Below are 17,547 nucleotides of genomic sequence, written 5' to 3' on the forward strand. Positions count from 1 at the left end.
GCTCAAGGAATTCAGCAGGTCGGGCAGCATCTCGGGAGAATATGGAAAGGTTACATTTTGGGTCGGGACCCTTCTTCAGACTGATTGTAGGTGGACATTTGGTGGACAAAAGCCAGAGATGAAACGACAAAAAGCATGAGACAAAACGATTGAATAGTTGCAAATTGTGACGCTAAGGTTGTCCACGTTGGTCGGAATAGGGAGGTAGAATATTATTTATGTGAAGATTATAGAATATTGCTCTACAGATGGCCCCTAATATAAATTTTACAAAGTTATAATGTGGGGGAAGAAATACAGAAGGCGTGGAATATTGGCTTTGTTGCAAAAGAGACAAGTATAAATCTTGTTGCGGGGCCCTGAAGACACCATATTTGAAGTACTGCAGGTAGACACAAACTACTGGAGTAACACAGCGGGATAGGCAGCATCTCTGGAGCGAAGGAATGGGTGACGTTTCTGGTCGAAACCCTTCTTGAGACTGACATACAAAGATGTCTACATTGAAGTACTGCAATTGCATGTGGTTTCTGTGTTTAAGGAGGGATGTCCTTGCTTCACTGGGATGATTCCTGATTTGAAGTAATCAACTGAGGGTGAAATGTTGGGCCTATACTATGGGGAGAAGAAAGAGGTGATCTTATTGAAACCAATAGGGTTCTAAGGGGGATCATTAAGGAGGTTTAGCAATGTTTCCTCTTATGGAGGAATCAAGAATGGCCATAGTTTTAGAATAAGAGATTATTCATTCATATGGACAAAGAAGAATTTCTTCTTTGAAGCATGTGCATATTTAGAATTGTCTACCCTACAAACTTACAAAGACTGAATCCCTGAAAATGCTCTAGGTCAAAATGTCCCCCTTGTAAACCAAAATCTATCTTGTCCTTTAACATATTCAATGATTTGGTCTCCACAGGGTCAACAAAATGTTGGAGTTAAAGTTGATGGGCACAGCCATGAAATTGGAATTAAAGCCATGATCTTGTTGAACAGCAGAGAGGGCTTGATGGAGGGACACCCCTGTTCCTGTTTTGTACGTTTTTCTGTTCCGTAAATGCTACTGAACCACATCTTTCCCTTTTGTGTCTGATCTGTTTATCAGTATGAGTTAAGATGGTACATATCATAGTATTATAACAGCAGTGCTGGCACTCCTGGTTGTAAGGCAGCTTGTAATCCAATGATCCATGCTGGAAAATACATGCGTTGGTGACAGAAATAGTTCAGAAGACAGACACAAGATAGACACAAAATTGTTGGAATTACTTATTGGACACTTGCTCTCAGTTTCATGTCTGTGGAATCAAAGTTAAGCAGTCATACAGTCCTTTCAAGAGAGGAAAGAAGATAGAAGCCAAGGTAAAGCGATGTTGCAAAAGACAATACACGCAGGGATGTAATGCTGAGGCTCTGTAAGGAGATGATAAGGCCGCATTTGGAATATTGTGAGTAATTTTGGGCACCATATCCGAGGAAGGATATGCTGGTTGTGGAGAGGGTCCAGCGGAGGTTTACAAGAATGATCCCAGGAATGTGTAGGTTAACCTATGATGAGCATTTGTCGGCACTGGGGTTGTACTCGCCGGAGTTTAGAAGAATGAGTGAGTTTCAATGTCTCATTGAAACATACAGAATAGTGAATGGCTTGGATAGAGTGGATGTGGAGATGATGTTTCCACTAGTGGGAGAGCCTAGGACTAGAGGTCATAGCCTCAGAAATAAAGGACGTTATTTTAGGAAGGAAATGAGGAGAAATTTATCTCAGAGGGTGGCGAATCTATAGAATTCTTTGCCACAGAAGGCTCTGGATGCCAGGTCAGTGGACATTTTTAAGGCAGAGATAGATCGATTCTTGATTAGTACAAGAGTCAGCAGTTATGGGGAGAAGGCAGAAGAATGGGGTTAGGAGGGAGTGATAGATCAGCATTGATTCTACTCCTATTCCTTATGACCTTAAAAGTTTGAAATGTCTCAATGGAGACCTTTTTCTTTAGAACAGAGATGCTTAATGAATAATGTCATGGGTTCATCAGGTCATCGTGAGAGCAAGGCTGTCCTTCTCCAGGACAGTCAGGAAGTCACAAATGTACCAAAACTGAAGGGATAAAGTAAGTGCATCTCTATTGTTCCCAAAATGTAAATCTTTAATGTTCAATTTTTTATAAAACATTCATTCACTGGCAACAAACTAATTTTGCTAAAATGTTTGGTGTTATTTGTGAATCTTTCTACAGTCAAATGCACATTTTACAGGGCATTAAAATAAAATATACAAAATAGTTGAAACCATTAATCTGTGATTTATCTAACATTCACTTGTAAACTACAGACCATATTCAACAAAATTATTGCATCTACAACAAATCCACAATTAACACCAAATATACAAAAATAAAAAACAAGTTTTTAGGAATAATACAATGATTCTGGTTCTTGACATTTAATAAGACCTTGTTACATCCTAATGTTAAACTTCTATTCAGCATTTTTAAAATCAATTAAACATTATTATTAAACGACAGCTCTGTTTGTGATCTCAGATAGTCTGCCAACTTTTTCCAATGAATTGAATGTGTTCTTTGGCTTTCATTCTTAGCGAAGCTATACTGGAGTTTCTCTGGTCTGCATCTTCCAGAGGAAACTTATCCACATAAGCTGTCCCACATTGAAAAGTTGTGGGAGTGATGGCACCCATAGGTTGCAAGCTGTGGGTTAAGGCTGGGGAGTTTAAGAAAGGTGGAGGAGTATAGCTGCTCTGCAAACCCTGAGATGTGGTAGTCATGAAACCTGGTAGGTTCTGCAATGCCGTTGGGCTGGATATTGGAGAAGTGAGCCAAGGATCCAGTGACAAGTTACTGTTCAGTGTGCCCATGGCCGAAGGCTGTGAAGGTCTATTAAAAGAAAGCATGGGTGAATCCTGCAACTTCATTGCACTAGTTTCCAACTTTTCTTGCCGCCTCCACTTGGCTCTTCTATTTTGAAACCAGACCTGAAATAAAAGAGCATTATGGTTTCACATTTATTGAACATTTATATTCATAGTTCTATCTTTAATTTTGGCATGGAACAGTGTGCTTCTTGACTGACAACTCCAGACTTCATTATTTGCTTTGAACTGCCATATCTGATCATTAATTCGGCATAGACTTGGGTTAAAATTGAATTGCATGAAAATAACTTACATGACTTCCAGAGGATCAAGGTATACGGCTAGGTATTTTGAACAAACAATTCTGCAAGTTGCAGTTGACGGCAGATACATAATGACAAGTACTCAACATGCAGATTATTGTCTTGGAATTTATGATAGAGCAATGTATTGTCTGTAAAAATGGAAAACTGAGCATGTACTTGATGTGGAGTTTTAAGCCTTTCATAGCTTTATCCTTACTGTGGCTATGCAGAGATAACACAATAGGTATCAATTATATTGATGCATGGTGAAGAACATTTCTATGCAGATGGGCAACTGAGAAGATTCCAGCCTAGTTGTGTACTTGGTGATATTCCCATTAAAATTATTTCAATCATTGGAGAACTGTGACGGAACCTGTTCAAATTGAGTTGCATGAAGGTTTTGAGATTATTGGTGGCACAGTTAGCATTCTTAGTGGGTTAAGTAAACGCTGGGTGCATTTTGTAATTTTACAGGAGTTTTAAAGGATCCTCTGAACTCTGGGACGGCTTTGACATTGCAGTTGTAAACCAGAATATTGTGTGACTGCTTATCCCCCCCCAGTGGTCTCTCTCTGGGCCCTCGTGTTGTTTCAGGCAAGGATCTAACGTTTGATATGCCTGAATATATATTAAGTAAAGAAACACTCTGGAAAGTCCTGGGATGTCAGGACTGTCGTATGAAGAAAGACTGTTTTAAGGGGTTGCGGCTAGAGGAAGATCTAACGTTTCACAGACATAAGTCCTTTAAAACCGAATGATAAGATTTTTTCAAGAGAGTGAAGGAACACTCCACAGAGGGTAGTTGAGGCCAGGAATTTAAAGGGAGTTATGTGGCATAAAAGGCAAAATATAGCAGCATATGTCATATTGAATGGGTGCATAGGGGCCGCAGAATTAGGAAATTCGGCCAAATTATGCCATTTATGCCATTCAATCATGGCCGATCTATCTTTCCCGCTCAACCCCATTCTCCTGCCTTCTCAACATAACCCCTGACACTTGTACTAATCAAAAATCTAGCAATCTCTGCCTTAAAAGTATCCATTGACTGCCTTCTGTGGTAAGTATATGAAATTCTAATCATTTTAATAACCTCAACTTGGAACAGTACAAATCAGTTTAATATCAACAACAGCTGACTGGTGTTAGGCCGATGCGGCAGTTTGGAAGTGAATGTCTAGCATGAGAAACGTTGCTTACATTTTGAGGAGAAAATCTGATGCATAGGGATATTCAAATTGAACATATCAGCCCAAGCAACAGCTGACAGATAATCCACAAAGGCAATTTTGCTCAAATTGCAATTCGATATGGATTTGAAAGAAGAAAAAAAACGGTACCATAATGTTTTTTGTGAATGTGTAGAAATAGATAAAGGCAAATCTTGGATATTAATAATTCTGTTTATGAAATGTGGCAGTCACTAACAAGGGCGGCATTAACCACCTCTTCCTCAATTGGAAGGCAGTTAAATCAACCACACTGGTGGTTCTGGAGTCACATAAAGGCTGGTCAAGGTAAGTACCCTTCCCTTGAAGAATGTAGCAAGCCAGATGGACTTTTACACAATTGTATATGTTTAATATTTCCCATTACTGATAATGAATGACATTTAAGTTTGCATTTAATTTCTTCATCTGTTGTGACAGGATTTGAACATTCCCTAGGATCTACAGCTGAGGTCACTGTCTGCTAGCCCAGTGACCTTACTATTATGCTGTCATACCCATTAACTAATTGCTAGTAAATGTCTGGAAGGAACATTTAAACATTTTCCTCAAATCTTCTTAATGTTTTTCCTCAAATCTTCTTAATGCAAGAGTATTGATGACCTTGATATTCTAATCCTGGCAGCCTTCTAGTAAATATCTTTTGCACCCTCTCCAAAGCCTCCACATCCTTCCTTTCATGATGTGACCAGAAGTCCAGAAAAAAATCCCAGCAAAAGGAGCACTACTGACAAACTACCTGCTGACACCATTAAGCACCACTTGATCCATCTGCAGGAAAGTCCCCCCCCCCCCCCATCCACCTCTGCAGATCCCCACAGAAGCCAATCATCCTCAACCCCAAAGGACTGCTCAAGAAACACCTTAGTGAGTTCCTTACCTTGAATTATTCAACGTCAGTGTGTACTGACGTTTGGCTGATTGTTAGGTGTGAAGCTGAAAATGAATGCGTGCATTTAAATTATAATGTGTGCATCATTGGAATTAGGAAATAAAGACCGTTGGCCAAAAAAGATTATTATTCAATCAGTTGAAAAATGTAAACTTTCTTGAATGGTGATCAGTGTACAGAAAACAAGTTATGGTCTTTCAAACAAGTTTCTCACCTTTTTCAATAAAGCATAAAATTGTCACCATAAAAACTGTCAGTCCAGAATTTTATTGGAATAGAACTTTGCATGACATCACCAATTTGTAACTTTTGTCTCATTTATTAAATCAAAAAACAATGTTTATAAATTTCCTATTAAACAGTGAATAGCAAAGCCTTCAGTTATCTCTTTAACCAATGTGATTTACAAAGAATTTGTGAAATGGCAGGCGTGAAAGTAAAGCACATTACTGCCAGATCAGATGAACAGAAACAAATAAAGAGCAGGAGCGAAATGATGGATTATGAGAACAGAAAAAGGGTCAGAAAGGTCAAGCAAAAGAATGTACTTGCCTCTAAAATTGTAATTTTCTGCAGAAAATTCAATTCACTTAACAGCAGCGATGCTGCAATTGTACAAAGCTCACAGGGAGGTTGACATCAATCTATCAAGTTATGAAACAGATCAAATTGCCCAGCATCTTGAGCAATGCAAAACTAGCTTCCCTCTTTGCTGGGTTACTTGCACATTAAATATAATATCATATTTTATACTTGCCTTTAATTCAACTAATTTATCATTTTATTTAAACTCATTTTATTTCCATTGACATTAAGTGTTAAAATAATAAATATCGTGCCAATGAAAAAATGATTCTGGAATTATAACTGTAGTCCTTGCCTATTTCTTTTCTTTAAAAATGTATTTCAAGAAAAGTGGCTTCTCCAACGTATATCCCGCCTCCATCTTCAACCATTCATACCTTCAAACATTCATATGGGCTGGCTTGGGCGCATTCCGATAAATGAACCACACACCAGGTTTCAGAAAAAAATAAGGGCAGATTGCTGGAAAGTTACTTTATTTAAACCATTCCGTTTAACATTTTATTTAAATTGCAGAGAACGCATCCATAAAAAAAATCGTGAATTTTGTCGATCTGAATGTGTACAATCTGTCTTTAATGCGTTTGCTATTTCTGGTGAGGTCAATGAGCAACTTGGATATGAAGAAATACGAGGGGCATATACAGGACCGTGGAAAGGGATCGTCGATGATTTCAGTGAATGGCATAGCGGAAAGGAGAGGCGAACTGACACACTCACTCCTGTTTTTAATTTTTTTTTGTTCTTGGGCTGCGACCTAAACTTGCTGAACGACAATACTTTTTTTAATATGAAAAAAATACGGTAGGAAGCGGCAAAGACAAAATATTTTTGTCTTTTGATCCCAACAAAAAAAGCGACAATTAAAATCGTATTTGTTTTGTGTAACTAAAATGAATATAACTGAACCATAAATAAATAAATTAGATATTGGAGCTATAACAGCACAGATTTAATGTTTGAATAACTTTGTGTTCATTATTAGTTTTACTGGTCGATGAAATTGTTCCCTTGCTTTTGTAAACTCAGCCTAGAGCCGTATTTTATGTTTTAAAATATATATTAAGTTGTTGAAGTGCGTTCTCTCCAATGAAATCCGCATGTGATACAATTCAAGCTATTCGGATGAGAATATAGACGGCATGATTATTATGTTAGCAGATGATATGTGAGTGGCATTGTGAATAGCTAAAATGGTTATGAAAAATTACAGCACAATCCTGATCCATTGGGGAATGGTTATTGAAGTTCAATGTAGATAAGTGCGAGGTGTTGTATTTTGGGAAGTCAAACCAGGTCAGGACCTACACAAAGAATGGCAGGCTTCTGGGGTGTTCTGGGGCAGAGGGATCTGGAAGTGCAGATAAACAGTAACAAGTCTACAAAGTGCCTTTGGAGTAGGATCTTATAGAGGTGTATAGATCATGATGGGAATAGACAGGGTGAATGCAAATAATCTTTTGCGCAGAGTATAGGAATGAAAAATCAGAGAAGGTAGGTTGAAGGGGAGAGGTGAAAAAAAATAATAGGAACCTGAGCGGCAACCTTTTCACCCAGGATGTGGTGGGTTTATTGAACAAGCTGTCAGAAGAGGTGGTTGAGGCAGGCACTATAACATTTTAAAGACATTTGGACAGGGACATGGATAGGAAAGGTTTAGAAGGATAAGGGCCAAATGTGAGACTAGTGTAGATGAAGAATCTTGGGCTGTATGGGCAAATGGGTCCAAGCATCTGTTTCAATGCTATATGCTACACTATTGAAAATGTGAAAACACCTGATGAACTGCTATACCAAAACAAAATTGAGAGAGTTAGATTTAGTTCTTAGGGCTAACGGAATCAATGGATATGGGGGGGGGGGGGGGGGGGGGGGGGGGGGGGGGGGGGGGGGGGGGGGGGGGGCAGGAATGGGATAGTGATTTTGGATGATCAGCCACGATCATATTGAATGGTGGTGCTGGCTCGAAGGGCTGAATGGCCTACTCCTGCGCCTATTTTCTATGTTTCTATATCCAAAATCAACACATGCAGGAAACAAAAGCAGGAAAGCCTCACCTGCACCCTGACCTCCGGCAAGTTGACTTTCATGGCTAGTTCCTCTCTGCTGTACACATCTGGGTAATGAGATTTCTCAAAGGCTCTCTCCAGCTCGTGGAGTTGGTAGGTGGTGAATGTGGTTCGGTTTCTCCTGTGTTTCTTCTTGGGCTGGTCCTCGTCCAGCAAGTTACTGTCATGTTGTTTGGTTTTCGCTATGTCTGGCCGGAGATATTCTCCATTGCTATTCGTACAAAAGTGATCTGATCCGAACACAGAGAAAAGAAAACAAGTGGCAAGTTTGTTTATTTACTCACAATACAACCAACCTACAGCGTTATAAAGGTGAATTTAACAATTACTTCAGAGATGGAAATAAAGGAACTGTTAATCGCCCTTTGCTTACCAGTACTAATTTCAACCAGTTTTGTTTAAAAAAGAGTGAACGTTTGCTCTCGAATAAAACTTTAATTTCACCGCCACAGCGTAATTATACAATTTGACCCAGTTTAACTAAATACTAATGTAATTGGTATATTTACACTAATATAACGTGTTGACACCGATGCCTTTGGCGACTTGGGCCTAGTTTGCTTTGAATAGTAAAGGTATCAGGGAAACAAAACACTTGTTACCGTCAAAACGTTCCGTGTTTGCTTGTTCATGTTTTAAGTTTGACGCTCTGTTGCAACAATCCCGGCCATTGCCTGTTCCCGCTTCTTCCACATTCCTGGAGTTTCTACTGGAAGGGAAGGTTGGATGGGGTACTGGGTCTTCTTTAGTAAATCCCAAGATCGCGTCTATACTGTGCACCCTGGCAGAAGCGGTCCCCGCACCCCTTCCCAAGCTCCCAAATGATGACAAACCTTCGTCCATCACGTTGTAGCCGGAGCAGAGGAAACGCATGGATTATTGCCCGAGATATTAACTAACAGTCCTTCAGGAAATAAAACCTGTTTTTTTTTATCTTCAAAATAAAAACTGACTGGTGTTTAATGTTGTCACCTTTCAGGTTCTTCCGCTAGGGTAACTATCGCCAGTCACCCTGTTAGTTGAATTATTTAGCCGCGAGCCTTCTAATTGGGTTATTTATTTGCCGGTGGCTTAAGTGTGCCAGTAGTTGAGGAAATTTACTCGAAATATATGGCGAGAGTGTGGTAACCGTGTTACTGCAAGACACGTTTGGAGGACAAGCCCTTCGACTCTATTGTGGCTCCAGCGCGCATATCCTTAGTTTAAGTAATCACTGGTTCACCAGTTCGCTCTTCAAGGACCCAATAACTTCCTGCGAGCTGCTCACAGATTTCCAATCAGCGAAGACCGTCTTATTAAAGACTTCAAGCTCCTTGGCTGTTAGAAGCGGCGTGTTCGAACTTCTTTCTTGCACTTCTGGGAAGCCTCTGGCGAAATTTCCTTATAAATCTTGGACCAATCTTTGTGTATCCCAGCTGGCGCTGGATGAAAGGATGAGGGGGTGGAGCGGGTGGGGATTAGAATAGAGCTTGTTCAAAAGAACAAGATCGAACAATTGCACATCCTTAATAACTACACAGATTACAGATGTATGATGTATTTAAAACAAATTATAACTCAATCCCTTAATAAACTTTGGTTTTTCACTATACAATGAAAGATGCTACGTTACTTCAATCATACAATACAACTGTAAATAAATGTATTGTTAATCTGGACTTTAAGGTAGCCGCACTGTGTCATCTGAACATTATTAATATTAAAGCAAAAGTAGTTGTATAATTATTAGCTGATATTAATAAGGAATTGTGAAGGGTAAAATTATATATCCTTCTGACACATCCTCATTGGTCCCGTACATTAAATGGTAAATAGCCTTAGTGAATGTTGTATCTGTTCTAAATTAGGATAGAAAATACGAATGCGATGTAATGTTTAACCGTGCTATTATTTAAATTCAGTGACGGAATGGCTTCATAATTTGTAATTATCCAATAAGAATTATTTGGCTCATATTCGTTCAGTTATTTAGCTTCTGTATGCGTGCGTGTTCTTCTTTTTTGTCTCTCCAATCTCAACATTGAAAACTTCTGTCAGACTCGGTACATTGGAGAGAATGGTGCCATCTCGTAATTACTCCAAATACGCCTGAGCGCCTGTTGCTTGTTGAAACGGAGAATTATGTTAAGGGACATTTGGGGAACGCTTTGTAAAATGAAGAGATCCCTTGAGTAACAATGACTGGGAACTGTGTTTCAAGGAGACGTTGCCAGTAATCTACTTCAAGTGTGACATGTGTGCCAACGAGGGCTTGTTAGGTCGTGTATTTGGGTCCATTGAAATGTCTATTATATTAATTAATGATTTAATGGGATTTATCTTTAATTAGTTTATCCATAAGAAGAAAATCTGGCATCAAGTTGCTTTTTCGTTTGCGCGTCCATAACATTCACTATAGCTCTTTCCTCAAGTTTATTGCTGAAAAGTTTCTACTTTGGAGACGCATTAACCGATGGATTTCTTGATATCGATTATATATTTAAAATTAACGACGGGTCCTTTCACACTAAATGGTGTCGGTTTATTTTCAGAATGCAAATAGTTATTTATTAATTCCTAAAGGGATCTCCTAGAACAAATCCTTTGCGCCGCGCTTTTCATTTCTTGTGAAATTAATGTTTCTGGCGAAGGAATGGGGCCTGAGTTTCAGTGGCCATTTTTCATGGTGTGATTTTCTTTCCACTAATTTAGACGAACAGAATGAACAGATTCAACATATGTGATATTTTCTTTCACTTGAGCCAAATAAAGGAACCGTCGCTGTTAATTGTTAACTACTTGCACGTCTCCGCGTTTATGACAACACTGAAATTGTCTTAATATTTAAGTTACGGCATACACTAGTATCCGTCCCACTTTGTAAATAAAGCAAACAAAGGTTAAAGTGATCACTGCAATTAGAGCTAAACAGAGTGGCTGCGCCTTAAGTCCAATGCCCACACGCTGCTAAGAGGATTAAGGCATTTTCCAATTTAAGACAGTTTAGAACGGCTGAGCGTTTCTAATGACGAGGCGGTGTTATCTTTTATTTACAATTATTCCAGAACTCGGCTTTCTCTGCATACAATTTCCTGACAGCCAATGACATGTTGTCACGGTAACAGGGTGAAGTCAGGCATAAAAGGTCCAGAGATGGCTATTGTGAGCAATTAAAAAGTAAGTCAATAGTGTTGGGTGAGTTGACGGTGCGCCCTCCCAGCACTCGGCGAAGTTGTATTGTCCAACCTCAATAACACGTATATTTCGCTTGCTACCAGCTAGCGCTGCTTAATGGTCTTGCCGGCGTCCTGATACTTCCCATCTAGATCTGCTTGTAATTTAAGTTGAACTCAAAAAACTTGAGGAAATCATTTGCTTGGCTTAACCTATTCCCGAACCTGTTAATAAACCTTTTTAAGGTAATTATCAGTACGGAGAAGGGAGCTTTATTATGTAGCAATCCGGAATCATGGGCCAATGTCCTGATGAGTCCAAGGTAAGGAACCTGATAGAAGAGGCGTCCCCAAAATTTCAACAATTTGTTTCAAACTTGATACGTGCTTGTCAGTCGGTTGCCTTTCGAGTTCAGAGAGCACAATTAAAAGTTAATGTCTTCCTATTTTTGCGGTCTATTGAAATAGTTGTACGTAACCCACAGAAGAGTGGACTTTGTTGTTGTGAGATTCCCTTACATGAACACCAATTAATGCTAATTGCGTGTCAGCTTCTCTGTGTCTTTAGCTGAATAAATGGTTGGGATAAATCCGAATCAGTTCGTTCACAATCAGGGTGGTCAGATGGATTTTATTGGATTTTCCTTAGTTTAGGATCCGGAGGCAGAAAATAAAGGCGAAAAGGCAATTTTATTTAGGAGCTCGAATTCTCTTAATTTGTATTGAACCGATGGGACATTACGATTCAGTTGCTACACTTGTTTAACTAAAATAAAATCAATGACATTTTTGTATATTTTCCGCTATTCAAGGATAATTATTATTTTAATTATCAAATACGAGCTTGGCATGACGAATAATAATGAGTAACATTTCAAACATAATATTTTCCCTGTATATTTTTCAATTAGTAATAACTTGTTGAATTCCCCATTTAAACGACGACCTGTTGTCGCTTTTCTTTCGATCTAGGATTTGAACTCGGGACCAATAACATGTAAACCACTTTGTGCTCCAGCGAGGGCGGCCGACGTTTCGGCTAAAAGAAGCGATGTTTTAAAACGCCGGGGCTAGGATACATTGCTGTAGCGGAACGGAGCGAAAGGACGTCATAAGGGGAGAGGAAAATAGATCAGCCACGGTCAAATGGCGGAGCACATTCAATGTCACTCTGAGAGCTGTGAATCTGTGGAATTCTCTGCCACACAAGGCAGTGGAGGCCAATTTACTGGATGTTTTCAAGAGAGAGTTAGATTTAGCTCTTAGGGCTAAAGGAATCAAAGTATATGGGGGTGGGTGGGGGTGGGGGGGGGGGGGGGGGGGGGGAGAAGCAGGAACGGCGCACTGATTTTAGATGATCAGCCATGATCGTATTGGATGCCGGCGCTGGCTCGAAGGGCCGAATGGCCTACTCTTGCAAACACCTATTTTCTATGTTTCTAATAGCCTAATTCTGGTCCTAGGTCTTATTGTCTAATGGATTGTGCTCACGTTGACAATTAAGTTGGAATCGATATCATCCTTCATCTTCAAAACAAATACAAAGACAATACACTGCCAGTACACACTGCAAAGTGTAATAAAATAATCGTTATTATTTGCGAATAACACACACACTATTAGTAATAAATGGGCGGCGCTTCAAAAAGGCACTAGAAAGGTTCATTTATTTCACATCTGCAGTTGATCTGCAAACGTGATGTTGGACCTTTAAGTGAAGGAAATCTAGAACTGTATGTAACCAGTAGTGAAGAAATAACCACCACATCCAATTTCAACATAAGGAACTGCAGATGCTGGAATCTTGCGTAGAACATGAAACGTTTGGTTCCTTAGCAGGTCATGCAGCATCTCTGGAGGACATCGATAGGCAACCCCGAAGAAGCCCCCCGATCCGAAACGTCGCCGATCCATCAGCTCAAATGATATGCTGCCAGTGTGAGTCGCTGACTTACTCCAGCACTTTGTATTTTACTCCGGCTGTTACATGATTTGCAGGAAGTCTTGGAGATACCTATTGTGATTTGCACACAACCTTGCTTTCCGCTTCGATTTCTAGTTTATGAAAAAAAAAAATGAAATGATTCAATTTATTGTCATTGTCAGTGTACAGTACAGAGACAACGAAATGCATTTTTAGCATCTCCCTTGAAAGGGAGACACAGGGCGTCGCGGTGTGCCCGCGCCTGCCGCCGTATGAGGCCATTGATGTGAAATTGGCTTCGGTGAATGATACCTTGTTGCAGCACATACCAGTGATGGAGAGGGTGTATATTGAGTTGGGTGCTGGTTTAGCAATCCGATATGTCCTGAAATACGGCAAAGTACTCGAGTGGTTGGTGTAGGCAGGAACTGTAGATGCTGGTTTACACCGAAGGTAGTTACAGAACACTGGAGTTAAACTCAGCAGGGCAGGCAGCGTCTCCGGATAGAAGGAATGGGTGACGTTTCGGGTCGAGACCCTTCTTCATTGAACCCTTCTTCAGTCTGAATAAATCTCACCCATTCCTTCTCTCCAGAGATACTGCCTGTCCCGCTGAGTTACTCCAGCAGTTTTTTTGTGTGTCTATTTGGAGTGGTTGGTATTCTCTTCGCGCGCCTGGCAAACATAGAGGTAGTAAATCGGCTTTTGGAAGTTTCGGGAGGTGAGTCATGTTCTCCAGCTTTCGATTTGATAGTCAATCGACGAACATTGACAGTTTAAAAAAAATGCTGGAAACCTTTAAAGCAGAAAATAAGGGAAATACTCTGCAAATGTGGGAGGAGAAACAAGGAGAATGCAAGAAGAGTTTCCAGCCGATTCTTCTTCCATTGGGTCGTGTTTACTCTTCAGCATTTCCAGCATTTTTTGTTTTTTATTTCGGGCTTGTGGTAAACCCAACCCCTTAACGCGCTTAAGACTGAATGATCAACCACACCTTCGATGATCAGAAGAATAGATGACCTAGTTCAACATTATCTATCATATGGCAGATGTTACCTGTGACTGCCTATTGCGCGTTTTTAAGTGTTAAATATTAAGTGTTTACTAAAAAAAAATGAATGCAACTACTTATGGCCTGATGTTTTAAAATAATGTGAGCTTTAGTTTCATTTTGTGTAGAATAGAATAAAATGATTTGGTAACATTTGGACTAAACGTTTTATATCTCATCTTGTAAAATAATATAATATTATCTTTTTGCTGCTATACTATTTGGTCCATTTCATATATAATCTTAAGGTTATATGCCAGATGTTTGGCATATTTAAGTAGCCTACAATTTAAAACTTGTTAGTAAACAATCATATGCCAAAAGGTGTACAAATTTGGATGCCAATATTTTGTCAATCCTAAACATCAGACGTTCTATCCTGGACATAATTTTGGATGTTACTACAAGGATAAACAATGAGTTGATATTTACTCAATGAAATATTTTGGTTTTAATCAGATACAAATTTCCCAAACATCAGAGAATATAGACCCAATCCATTCAACCTTTCCCCAAAGAATAACATTATCCCAAGTTTTCTTTCAAAAATATAACCATATAACCATATAACCATATAACAATGCAGCACGGAAACAGGCCATCTCGGCCCCACAAGTCCGTGCCGAACAAATTATTTTCCCCTTAGTCCCACCTGCCTGCACTCATACCATAACCCTCCATTCCCTTCTCATCCATATGCCTATCCAATTTAGTTTTAAATGATACCAATGAACCTGCCTCCACCATTTCCACTGGGAGCTCATTCCACACCGCTACCACTTTCTGCGTAAAGAAGTTCCCCCTCATATTACCCCTAAACCTCTGTCCCTTAATTCTGAAGTCATGTCCTCTTGTTTGAATCTTCCCTATTCTCAAAGGGAAAAGCTTGTCCACATCAACTCTGTCTATCCCTCTCATCATTTTAAAGACCTCTATCAGGTCCCCCCTTAACCTTCTGCGCTCCAGAGAATAAAGACCTAACTTATTCAACCTATCTCTGTAACTTAGTTGTTGAAACCCAGGCAACATTCTAGTAAATCTCCTCTGTACTCTCTCTATTTTGTTGACATCCTTCCTATAATTGGGCAACCAAAATTGTACACCATACTCCAGATTTGGTCTCATCAATGCCTTGTACAATTTTAACATTACATCCCAGCTTCTACACCCAATGCTCTGATTTATAAAGGCTAGCATACCAAAAGCTTTCTTTACCACCCTATCTATATGAGATTCCACCTTCAAGGAACTATGCACGGTTATACCCAGTTCCCTCTGTTCAACTGTATTCTTCAATTCCCTACCATTTACCATGTACGTCCTATTTTGATTTGTCCTGCCAAGGTGTAGCACCTCACATTTATCATCATTAAACTCCATCTGCCATCTTTCAGCCCATTTTTCCAAATGGCCTAAATCACTCTGTAGACTTTGGAAATCCTCTTCATTATCCACAACCCCCCCTATCTTGGTATCATCTGCATACTTACTAATCCAATTTACCACACCTTCATCCAGATCATTGATGTACATGACAAACAACAAAGGACCCAACACAGATCCCTGAGGCACCCCACTAGTCACCTGCCTCCAACCCGATAAACAGCCATCCACCATTACCCTCTGGCTTCTCCCATTCAGCCACTGTTGAATCCATCTTGCTACTCCTGCGTTTATACCCAACAGTTGAACCTTCTTAACCAACCTTCCATGAGGAACCTTGTCAAAGGCCTTACTAAAGTCCATATAGACAACATCCACTGCTTTACCCTCGTCAATTTCGCTAGTAACCTCTTCAAAAAATTCAAGAAGATTAGTCAAACATGACCTTCCAGGCACAAATCCATGTTGACTGTTCCTAGTCAGACCCTGTTTATCTAGATGCTTATATATATTATCTCTAAGTATCTTTTCCATTAATTTGCCCACCACTGAAGTCAAACTAACAGGTCTATAATTGCTAGGTTTACTCTTAGAACCCTTTTTAAACAATGGAACAACATGCGCAGTACGCCAATCCTCGGGGACTATTCCCGTTTCTAATGACATTTGAAATATTTCTGTCATAGCCCCGGCTATTTCTACACTAACTTCCCTCAATGTCCTAGGGAATATCCTGTCAGGACCTGGAGACTTATCCACTTTTATATTTTTCAAAAGTGTCAGTACTTCTTTTACTTTGAACCTCATAGTATCCATAGCTACTCTACTAGTTTCCCTTACCTCACATAATTCAATATCCTTCTCCTTGGTGAATACCGAAGAAAAAAAATTGTTCAATATCTCCCCCATCTCTTTTGGCTCTGCAGATAGCTGTCCACTCTGTCTCTCCAATGGACCAATTTTATCCCTTGTTATCCTTTTGCTATTAATATAGCTGTAGAAACCCTTTGGATTTACTTTCACCTTACTTGCCAAAGCAACCTCATATCTTCTTTTAGCTTTTCTAATTTCTTTCTTAAGATTCTTTTTACATTCCTTATACTCCTCAAGCACCACATTTACTTCATGCTGCCTATAATTATTGTAGATCTCCCTCTTTTCCGAACAAGATGTCCAATTTCCCTTGAAAACCAGGGCTCTTTCCAATTTTTACTGTTTCCTTTCAACCGAACAGGAACATAAAGATTCTGTACTCTTAAAATTTCCCCTTTAAATGTCCTCCATTTCTCTTCTACATCTTTCCCATAAAACAAAATGTCCCAGTTCACTCCTTTTAAATCATCTCGCATCGCATCAAAGTTAGCCTTTCTCCAATCAAAAATCTCAACCCTAGGTCCAGTTCTGACCCTCTCCATAATTATATTGAAACTAATGGTATTGTGATCACTGGACCCGAAGTGCTCCCCAACGCATACCTCCGCCACCTGTCCCGTCTCATTTCTCAATATATTTCTGTGTTTTTTCTCATGTTTGCATTCTTTCTGCACTTACTATTTATTATTTTTCTTATTATCACTCTCGTTTTGTTAGTAGTAAATAACACAGAAACACTTTGATAATTCTGCTTGGATGTAGTCTAACCTGTAACATTGTCTTGTTTTACTAAGCCAAGGCCAGAGAAAGAACATCGCCATGAATAATCTTGCCATTTGTTCTTTTAGATAGGATAGCAAGAATTGCTGCACTCTGCATGGTGATGTGAATCTCACAGGAGTATTAAAGACCATCAGTGAAGATTAAGTTATGATATTGATGAGTTGAAAAGTTGGTGATATCGAAGGGAATACACTATTGTTTAGATTTCCATGAATAGTGATTCATCTGGATGGGTGGTTCTATAATACATTCAAGAATATCACACTAGAATTGATATATAATGTTTGGAAAATTTCAAAGATGCTTTGTTGGCCATCAGTACCACAAGTATACTGCATCAATGCAAATTCATCCTTCCTTCTTTACATTGAAACTGACAGGAGACTTGGCTTGTCAAAAGCAGAGATGAACCGAGAGAGGGCTGGA

The 17,547-nt window shown here is 39.5% G+C and overlaps 1 protein-coding gene across 1 annotated transcript; it reads right to left on the minus strand.

The window, feature by feature from the left end:
- Positions 1-154: 154 nt before the first annotated feature.
- rx3 (retinal homeobox gene 3) lies at positions 155-9,191 on the minus strand. The gene is made up of 3 exons (XM_055630874.1): positions 8,558-9,191; positions 7,944-8,185; positions 155-2,992 (listed from the first exon to the last, which is right to left on the minus strand). The coding sequence occupies exons 1-3, from the start codon at positions 8,826-8,828 to the stop codon at positions 2,540-2,542; spliced, it is 966 nt and encodes a 321-aa protein (XP_055486849.1). The 5' UTR covers positions 8,829-9,191; the 3' UTR covers positions 155-2,539.
- Between the last annotated feature and the right edge of the window lie 8,356 nt (positions 9,192-17,547).

This window comes from Leucoraja erinacea, chromosome 1 (assembly GCF_028641065.1).
Source record: "Leucoraja erinacea ecotype New England chromosome 1, Leri_hhj_1, whole genome shotgun sequence".
Taxonomy (NCBI): domain Eukaryota; kingdom Metazoa; phylum Chordata; class Chondrichthyes; order Rajiformes; family Rajidae; genus Leucoraja; species Leucoraja erinaceus.

Bases quoted from the DNA above. Each gene is read 5' to 3' on its own strand.
- rx3 (XM_055630874.1), bottom strand. From the start codon at position 8,828: ATGCGTTTCCTCTGCTCCGGCTACAACGTGATGGACGAAGGTTTGTCA. The intron at 8,186-8,557 runs GTAACAAGTGTT...TGTTCGGATCAG, and splicing joins AAACACGGAACGTTTTGACG to ATCACTTTTGTACGAATAGC. The intron at 2,993-7,943 runs GTGAGGCTTTCC...CTTTTATTTCAG, and splicing joins TGCCGGAGGTCAGGGTGCAG to GTCTGGTTTCAAAATAGAAG.